Source organism: Miscanthus floridulus, chromosome 7 (assembly GCF_019320115.1).
Source record: "Miscanthus floridulus cultivar M001 chromosome 7, ASM1932011v1, whole genome shotgun sequence".
Taxonomy (NCBI): Eukaryota; Viridiplantae; Streptophyta; class Magnoliopsida; order Poales; family Poaceae; genus Miscanthus; species Miscanthus floridulus.
In genome coordinates, this window is record NC_089586.1 from 80,189,830 (window position 1) to 80,199,840 (window position 10,011).

The 10,011-nt window shown below is 41.2% G+C and overlaps 1 protein-coding gene across 2 annotated transcripts; it reads right to left on the reverse strand.

Annotated features, from left to right (window-relative positions):
• Positions 1 to 157: 157 nt before the first annotated feature.
• LOC136467149 (zinc finger CCCH domain-containing protein 16-like) lies at positions 158 to 6,022 on the reverse strand. Of its 2 annotated transcripts, XM_066465734.1 has the most exons (10): positions 5,386 to 6,022; positions 4,862 to 5,020; positions 4,618 to 4,752; positions 4,334 to 4,492; positions 3,976 to 4,032; positions 3,420 to 3,512; positions 2,543 to 2,659; positions 1,808 to 1,882; positions 1,414 to 1,640; positions 158 to 1,282 (listed from the first exon to the last, which is right to left on the reverse strand). In XM_066465734.1, exons 1-10 carry the CDS (start codon positions 5,758 to 5,760, stop codon positions 340 to 342), a joined length of 2,340 nt encoding a protein of 779 aa, XP_066321831.1. In that variant the 5' UTR covers positions 5,761 to 6,022; the 3' UTR covers positions 158 to 339. The 2 variants fall into 2 exon arrangements, with proteins under 2 accessions (XP_066321831.1, XP_066321832.1); XM_066465735.1 differs by lacking the exon at positions 3,976 to 4,032.
• Between the last annotated feature and the right edge of the window lie 3,989 nt (positions 6,023 to 10,011).

Here is a 10,011-nt window from a genome sequence, read left to right on the forward strand (position 1 = left end):
CCAAACAGGTGAAATCTGAAACTACTTTCTTAGAAATAGCTGAATAGCTGTTTTCGGGTACTATGATTTTAAAAAGCGCCTTGAACCTTATTTTTGGTTTTGTACTTTTTGAAATATGTGAAAATAAAGAGCTGCTTCATAGCTGTTTCAAGCAAGATAGAGGAGGTACGTTTTATACTTGTTTTAACCAAACAGCTTTTCTGCTGCACAGCTCACAACAGTTTTTTTACAACTCACAGCCAAACCAAACAGACCCTAACAAAGTGAATGGGAGGGCAAACTCAGCAAAACTGGGGTATCTGTCCTCTATAAATGCACGCACACATGCACTGTTTACCACTAACTAGACTTCTTGCCCACACTTCGCTTCCTCTTTGACCTGTGTGCTGAAAAGTTCTCCTCACTGCTTCTCAATCTCCGGCTCCATGAATCAGAGCTCAAATCTCCACTGCCTGATTCTTGGGTACCCTCTTCAGTACCACTGTGCCGCCTGTTTCCACTGTGACACTTCCTTCTCCTGTCATCCTTTGTACTTCTACTTGACCTCTGATGCCGAGCTTCACTGTCTGGATGAGCATCATCCTTCCTTCCCAACCTAGTGCCTTTACAGCTTGAACTCTGATATCTATCTACATCCGAATCAACATCGCTATTTGTGGCTACCCAACGATCATTCGAGTCATGGTGATCATGCTTTCGAGATTTCCCTCTTCCGCCATCTTTCTCATCATGATAATAATCTTCAATGTCACGTCTCGAGCGTCTTTTAGTGTTGTGCTCCTTTCCTGTTGGTTTTTTACCTGTAGAGTGGTGTCTTTCAAGATTGTAGTACTCCGACGATCCCCTCCTGCTCCTTTTGGCATCATCATACTCGTACCTGCTAGTGGACTTCTCACCTGAAGGACCCTTCCTGATGTCTGTATCAGTGAAGTCTGAAGGCCAATCAGAATATCCAGGCTCCAAACTTCCATGCCTATCAGAACAGTGCTTCCTAGGCCTAGTTTTTTCATCTTTTTTCTCTCCATTAATAACATGATCACTTCTATGCCTTTCTTCATGCTTGTGCCTATGGGACTCACTGCCATTTCCCATGGGTGAAAATTGCCTGCCATTTGTATCTTCAACATCTTGCCTTCGGCGCTTATCTACTGCTGAAGAATCTCTTCTATGTCGTTTGTACTCATAATCCATGCTGTGGCTACTACGTTCTTGCTTAGAGTGTGAATAATCTTGAGAGTGTCGTGTATGCACATCTTCGTCCCTAGATCCTCTTGAAACATATCTGTTGAACCAAAATCAAAATATTAAGCATAGTCCATAGGTCTGTTGAACCAAAATCTAAATATTAAGCATAGTCCATAGGTATAATGGAAGCTGACAGGTAAAATGATTAACTCGTAATTTAGTATGTACCTATCGCTGGAAATTTTCAGTTTCTTCCTATCAGAGCCCTCTGAACTTTTAAAATTGGGGGTATCACTCTCCTTTTCATACATAGTATCAACTGAGGGACCAAAAAGAGCAGTCATCTTCCTAATCCAGTATCTAGGAGGAGGATTGTCCCAATCAGCCCACTCATAATCTCCTCCAGGATTGTGAAAGCAGTGAATAAAATTACACGCAGCTCCATGTGAACATGTCTGAAAGAGGACGACAAAAAATGCAGACTATATTAGCAGTTCTGAGCCTATTTCTCAAATTTTAGAGAGTATTCTCCTCTAACAAATATCAACACTTCAAACAAACTTCATATCTGTCATGAAATCAGACTAAATTGATTAAGGAGACAAAGCTACAAGCAAAGTACCTTGTATCTTGACCTCATGTAGTCACCGCATATGGCAGCCCTCCATCTTGTCACAGCAACAAATTCACATGTTATCTAAACGCACAGGAAAAAATCCAGGTTCAGGTTATGCAAACAGTAGCATGTGTATTAATTTAACACAACAGACAACAGTATCTAAGGGTGCAGGATTCTGTGACTTAAGCAAGGATTAGTGAATAATGCTATTAACCTAGGGAAAAGTCCAAATTACTCACCCCATGTAAGCCATGTCCAAATTACACCCTCCCACACAACCAAAAAAATACAATTGGTCCAATCTACCCCTTAAAAAGATCTGAATTTTTTTTGTTTCTCCATGTACAAGCTGACTTATAAGTTATTCCCTCTGTTCCATATTATAAGGCGTTTTGGCTTTTCAATCACAATTCTATCATATTTAGATATAGTGTATATCTAAATGCATAGCAAAAGCTATGTATATAGAAAAGCTAAAACGTCTTATAATTTGGAAAGGAGGAGTATGGGGTGATACCAGACGTAACATTTTTAACATAACTTATGCCCGTTCCCCATTATCACCGCACAAAATTTTAACTTAAAACTCAACTTAGTACACAAATTTTATAAAGGGGTAAAAATAGTTTAGGGGTTTTATCCAGCCGGACAAATTTGGGGGTAGTAATTTGTACTTTCTCCCTTAAGCTACAACAATTATCCTCACACAATACTTGAGGAATGAAACAAAGTAATTACCTGCTTTCCAGCAAAATAGCGTCCATTCATGCTGCTGTAGGCAAGAAGAGCTGAATCCAACGATTTATAGTGCACATAAACATTTCCTCGAAGATGGAAAGATCCATTTCTACATACCTACCATATTAACTGGAATCATTTCGATAATTCTATCGGATGAAAAAATGTACATAAGCCTAAATTTATGAAAATTGCAAAACACTGTTTCAGCTCCCACAGGGAACCATCATTTAGAGGTGCCTATCTGATTCGCAGCGCTAAACTGTGAGTGGCTACTACTCTACAGCCCTTTTATTTCAAATTTGTGTCAAAATTTAACTTAGCCCATAGTAACCAGTGGGAGTAGGATCGTGGTGTGCATTCTTCTAAAGAGGTCTAAGTCAATCATATATGTGAACAGCAAGGTGAGGTTAAAATGCTTAGCTAAGACTAAGGTTGCGTTTGGATTCTTTATCAGGGACTGTTTAGCCTTGCTGAGAAAGAATGCAGAGCAGGGACATGCATTTGGATAGTTGGTAAGCCAATCTTGAGGTCCGTGCTAGCAAGGTAAGGCAAACTAGCTAGGGAACAAATCCCCTAAGTCTTCAGAAGTTTGGACATATTCTAGTATGCAATGGCAGTGAACTACTAAAGTGAACTAGTCCCCTCATGTAGAGCTTAAGAAATACCGATTAACCATGATCAATTTAATTGTAAACTAATTCTCCAACTCTCACTCACTAAGGCAACCACGACCCTAAGAAGATATCATAATCCTTCTAGAATTTAGAGCAACAATCATGCGAAGTAAACAAACTGAATATAATGAATACAACAGTAAGTGAAGCATTGGCTTAGGGAATCATGTTGTCTCAGGACAAAAGGAGGCACAAAGAACCTTGAAGTTCGCAAGTTCACCAAATTTCAGAAATTCTGTATGTACATCTTCATAAAATTCTTCATAGCTTTGTTCAATCTCTTCATCTGTGAACTGGAAAATGTTAAAGAATAACTTATTAGTCTGTGTTCAAACTATTGAAGAAAACAAACATCTTATTGCAATTTCCATTATCACTAAGAGTAGGAACAGGAAATAAAAAAGGGGAAAGAGAGAACCAAAAGTAGAGTCTATTTAGCTCTAGTTCACAAACAGAACTCTTCTTTGCACAGAAGGATTAAAATAGATTCACCTGTCACCCTAATGGTCATCAAAGACGTCCAATAAAAGAAATACTCCTCAATGGTTCAACATTCCCGGATACTATCAAAATTGTCAAGGATCTACTTAATAAATGATACCCAAGACATGTACCAGTTTTCAAATATTGGACACATTTCTAATAGCTATAGAAAAAACATCAAAAAGCTCAGCAACATCAGCAAGACCATGATAATTTAGGATACATGAGCAGATCAAAGTTCAAGACGTCCTCAATCAAGTGAAATCAACTGGCCTGATCACTGTATGCCTCAAGTCGAAGTTCTGAAGATAACACGAAAGAACATACAATCTGTCGAAGTCTGAGAGTAGCCATGGAAAACTTGGGTCTTGGAACAAGAGTTATCTTGAGCAGTAGATAAAATTTTCAAATGGTTCCAAGCAGTCAGTTATTTATACTCATGGCTGCTTATAAAGGCTTACAAGCTTAAAGTGGAATACTTGTTATTTTGACATGAGCTTGATTTAAGTATTGAACTATCACAACTTAAAATGGCACTGCCCATGAAACCAAAATTGAGCATCCTTAAACGTAAAAAAAATAGTAGTTTAAGGATACAAAGTTATTCATTAGAGAATTTCCTCTAACAAACCTCAAGCCCTTCATCTTGCTCCAAAGCAAGGCCTGGACCGTTATACATGTTTTTCATTAGTAATGTGCTTGATTTATCAGGGTAAAAATGAACCCTGCTGCAGCGCACTCCAAAGCGACAAGCCCCTGTCTTGAGGTGAAATGGACAATGGGCCTTATCCTATAGAAATAAAAGAGGAAAAACCAGAATGTCAAGTAGAGAACAAGTTGTATTTTCTTTCTGTTGTAACAGAATAAATATACAGGACATTTCTGTCCTAATAGAAAGAGAAGAATGGAGCATGCCTGCTCTGTTCCAAAATTCGGTGTCTCTTGAGCAACTTTGTCAAGTACTTCTTGAGCAGACAAAGAAGGTTCTCTCCTCTGAGCAGCAAAAGCAACAGACTGTGGTGGGAGCGGATTTGATGTAGGTCTATCTTCCTGCAAGACATTTAGAGTAACCTTTATCGGCAGTATGTCAAAAAAATTGACCTGTAAGCAGCCATAAGGAACAGAACCAATAGAAACTTATAACGTATAGTATTGTGACCTCTTGAACTGGCAGTGTTTCCTTGGACCCCTTTGGTACTTTAACCTTTTTCTTCTTCACAATGATCTCATTTCCTTTCCATATAATTTCTGCTGGACCATCTTCAACATATTCCCATTCACTATCTTCTTCTGACTGGTTCCCTTGGTCATCTTTAGGCTGCAAGAGGGAAGTTAAATTTGTAATCAGATCACTATGTTAGAATGTGTATACAACTTATTTTTCAAAATATGCACTAGTGAATTCAAGACGTGCTGACGGAAAAAGGATTCAACAGATGGATTAAGCTACCAAAAACATATATACATCCAAATGCAGAATAAGAGTCTGCCAGCTTAAAACTACAAAGGTGATTGGCACTTGCCTCTGACGATGACTACAGAAACTGACATCCTACTCAGTAACAATTATTAGCCCAGCACGCTCATCCCAGCAGCAGAAAAGGGATGCGTCGATTGTGAAATGGCTAAACACAATATCTCAGTAGGAGCTAAGAAATTATGGAAAGGGCGGGGAGAGATAACCTCCTTCCGAGCGGAAGCCTCTGCGGCCCTGGCCTCCTCTTCCGCCGCAGCAGCCGCAGCCTTCTCTGCGGCGCGGGCGGCGGCGGCCTCGAGCCACCGGCGCTCGGCGTCCTCGAAGGCGCGGCGCGCACGCTCGGACTCCTCAGCCGCCTCGGCCTCCTGGATCTCGAGGAGGCGGCGCTCCTCCTCGGGGTCGGCCGCGGGCGCCTCCGCCTCGGCCGCAGCGCGCGCGCGCGCCGCAGCCTGCCTCCGCGCCCTCCGGCGGCGCTCCTTCTTCCGCTCCCTCCGCTTCTCCCTCCTTGTCGGCGCCGTTGCCGCCTCCGGGGCACCGGCGGCGGCGGCGGCGCCACCGCCCGCGGCTAAGGCCGACGACATGGCGAGCTCCTCGATTCGCTGTCGCCGGTAGTGCGCGATCGCAGCGGCCCGGCGGAATTGCGTCGGGACTCGGGGTTCGTGTACAAGTGGGCCTGGGCTTCTCGTCTTTCTTCATCTTGGTCTGTTTTTTCTTTGAGAACAGGTGGGCCTGTGTTTGCCAAACGGAGAGGTTGGAGCCCGTTGGGCCCTGTAGAAATGGGATTCATTGATGGCAACATGGGCTGGCCTCTGTTCATTAGAGCATCGTGATTCGATCCCCTCAATCAAGTCAACAACGCTGCATCTGTTAAAAAAAAAAACTGCATCTTGAAGCTGCTGCAGCTTTTCACCTCTCAAAAAACGCTGTAGGTGCTGCAGCCAACAACCCAAAAACCTCTCAAAAAAGTGCAATGAACATCCACTAACATGCTGCTTAAATGCAGTGCCGGTCCGTGGATTTTAAGAGCCTCTGAATATTTCGTCGCAATGGCCCTCTTATCATATATAAAATTTTGTAAAATAAAAGTAAATTCAATAACATATTTTTAATTTAACATGTCTGATAATTATCGAGGAACAATGTAGATTAAGCAATATATTTGTAGATGTATGATAATTATCGAGGAACAATATAGATTAAAAAAGCAATATATTCATTTTCTTTTCTCACCCATGACAAATGTTTCTTAGGTAACATTTTAAAATTCTAACACCTAAATTAGAAGAAAAATATGACTATATGGGTACAAAGTACTAGAAGTCTAGAATACTATACAAATAATTAATTTGGATTAAAAATAAAAAGGAAAAAATACCTTGGGCCTAAACAACTAATCGGTGATCGCAATTCGTAAGAAGCCAAGAATCAAGATGTTGTCGTCGTGGAGCCCTGCCTGGTCGCCGTTCTCGTGCGCCATGTCCGTGTCTCCGGTAGTCTAGCTCTTCGCGGCGGCGCGGCTCGCCAGCTCCGCGTGTGTATGGCGCACGTCGCGAACTCACGATCAGAGTGTGCTGTGTGCAGCGTGACTCCTCGCCTACTCTCTACCCGAGGGCCGTGTGTAAAAGAAACTAGTAAAGAAATGTTGATGTTATCTTTTTGGGCCGTCTGACCAGTTCTATGTCTCTCTTCTCATTAGTTTGCTAATGCTTAATAGACTATAGGATCTGGAGGTTTGTATACTAGGCTTGGACCCTTCTTTCGCTTGAGCCCTCAGCCGTCGCACCTCGTACCCTAACCCCTAGGCCGGCACTGCTTAAATGGCACGAGTATGTCGTGTGGTTCATCATTAGCACTGATGATGATCAATTCAAGAGTGCGAGTATCCATGCGCGTTGGGGTTGTTTTGGTGGCGTGGCTCTGCAGCTGACTTCTGGTGCCTCGCTTGCCGTTGGGCTGCATCTCTGCCCGTCGCGTGCTTGCCCGTGCGAAGCGGGAGTGATGGCGCGTCGTTTTCCGCAGTTTGCCTCCCCGCCACGCCTGCTGCACCTGCACCAACCGACTCCTGGAAAAGAAAACCATGCACCCAGTCACCTAGACACAGTAAACAAATTAAAAAGGTTTGATTTGTCACATATATCTATAATTATATTTTTTTCAGTACTAGCAGAACCGGATAAACGCCAATTGAGTGAAGTGGCGCGTACAAACTGTTGTAGTATTATATTCTGAACAGTAGAAAGTGAAGGTGTAAATCTTTATTGATGAACAGTACATATATATACATGCCCACGATGGGGCAGTTCCAGTGAACGTGGGAGAGCCCCGCTCCCACGTCCTGTCCGTACGACGTCTTTTCAGTAGTCACGGTAACTGCAATTAGTAGTTGCTAATTGCCCACTAATTGATTATTAGGAATATTAGAATATTCTTAACACTCCCCCATAATCAATTATCTTCTGGAGCTCCAATGTTCATCATAATTATTAATATTATTAATTCTTAGAAAACCCTGTGGGAAAAACTTAGGAACACATTGATATATCAGGATACCATGATAATCATATAGCAATGTCTTAATATATCATCTCCTAAAAAACTCCAGTGGGGAAAAACTAGATGATATGACATACATAATGCTGATACTGCCTCGTTAAAAACTTTATATGAGAAACCCTTTCAAGGTAAAACTCATACAAAGAAAAGAGTATAATACGATGTGAAATGGATTAAGTATCGAGAGATACTCCCCCTGATTTCTGCAAGTCTCTAAGTCTAACCATACCAATTCCTTCAATGCATTTATGAAACGTAGAATATGGTAGGGACTTTGTGAATAGATCGGCAAGATTATCACATGATTTAGTTTGCAGAATCTCAATTTCCCCATTCTTTTGCAACTCATGGGGATAAAATAATTTGGGGGTGATATGTTTCGTCAAGTTACTCTTGATGTAACCTGATTCCATTTGCACAACACAAGCAGCATTATCTTCAAAGATAATTGTTGGTGCATCAAGTGCACCAATTCCACATGATTTCAATATGTGGTCTACCATTCTGCGAAGCCATACACACTCTCGTGAGGCTTCATATAATGCAATAATCTCAGAATGGTTGGTGGATGTAGACACTAAAGTTTGCTTGGATGATTTCCAAGAAATTGATGTTCCACCATTTAAAAATACAAAACCAGTTTGGGATTTGCCATTATGGGGATCAGATAAATAGCCAGCATCTGTATAACCCAATAAATTTTGATCTTGATTCTTTCTATAGAATAATCCAAGATCTCTTGTGCCATTGAGATATCTAAAAAGAGTTTTAACTCCAACCCAATGACGCTTGGTAGGAGCGGCACTATGTCTTGCTAATAAATTAACTGCAAAAGCAATATCTGGCCGGGTACTATTAGCAAGATACATCAGTGCACCAATGGCACTTAGATAAGAAAGCTCGGGTCCTAAAATCTTTTCACCTTCCTCCCTTGGTCTGAAAGGATCTTTCTCAACTTCCAAAGATCTAACAACCATGGGGGTTTTACATGGGTAAGCTTTATCCATATTGAATTTCTCCAACATTTTCTGGATATAGGTAGCTTGATATACAAAAATCCCAGCCAAAAAATGCTCAAGTTGCAAACCTAAGCAAAACTTGGTTTGACCCAAGTCTTTCATTTCAAACTCCGCCTTCAAATGATGACGTGCCTCATTAATGTCATGTTCGTTACCAATGATATTTATATCATCAACGTATACAGACACAATGCAAAAACCCGTTACGGATTTCTTAATGAAGACACACGGGCAATCATCATTATTTGTGTATCCCTTATGTTTAAAGAATTCACTTAACCGATTGTACCACATTCGGCCCGATTGTTTTAAGCCATATAACAACTTCTGTAACTTAACACAAAACATGTTGCGATTTGCCTCAGGATTTGGTATACTAATTCCGTCAGGAACTTTCATGTATATCTTAGAATCCAATGACCCATATAAATATGCGGTCACCACGTCCATCAACTGCATAGACAGACGATTTTGTACTGCCAAAGATACTAAATATCGGAAAGTTATGCCACTCATGACTGGAGAATAAGTTTCGTTGAAATCAACGCCAGGCCTTTGCGTGAAGCCTTGTGCTACTAGCCTTGCTTTATATCTCACCACTTCATTGTTTTCATTCCGTTTTCGGACGAAAACCCATTTATATCCAACAGGATGGACACCAGGAGGTGTTGGCAATACAGCCGAAAACACTTCCCGTTTTGTGAGCGAGGCTATCTCAGTTTCTATTGCATCCTTCCACTTATTCCAGTCCGAGCGCTTCTTGCACTCTACCATGGATTTTGGATCTGGATCACTTTGAAGGGTTTCAGCAATTTGTTCAGAGAAAAAGATGTCGACAGTTGTAGCATTTCGATCATAAGACTCTCCAGTCCCTATATAATTAATAGCAATTTCATCAACCCTTAATAGATCATCATGATTTCCCAAAACAATAGATCTAGGGCCTTCCGATGTCCCAGCCTCAGTATTTATGCGCATGACTGGGCTAGGAATCAAATCAAATCTTTCTAGAAGATATTGATTAGTAACAAGGTGATTCACATCAACAGATAGTTGATCTTCGTTTACCACTTTCTTTTGTTTCTTATCTTGCACCTTGGAATTGCCTCTCTCCCTCTTGCTTCCAAGAGGGATAATTTGAGTGGTTTTATTTGGTACCTCCACTCTTTCTGGCACATTCCTTGCAGGATAGAAAGATTTAACAACACCTTTATAGTTGGTAAACGCATCTGGCAGATTATTTGCAATGTTTTGCAAATC

Excerpts from the sequence above, each read along its gene's own strand:
- LOC136467149 (XM_066465734.1), bottom strand. The coding sequence starts at position 5,760 with ATGTCGTCGGCCTTAGCCGCGGGCGGTGGCGCCGCCGCCGCCGCCGGT. Across the intron at positions 1,883-2,542 it reads GCTATTTTGCTGGAAAGCAG|ATAACATGTGAATTTGTTGC; the intron begins GTAATTACTTTG and ends CTGTGCGTTTAG. Across the intron at positions 1,283-1,413 it reads CTGAAAATTTCCAGCGATAG|ATATGTTTCAAGAGGATCTA; the intron begins GTACATACTAAA and ends TTGGTTCAACAG.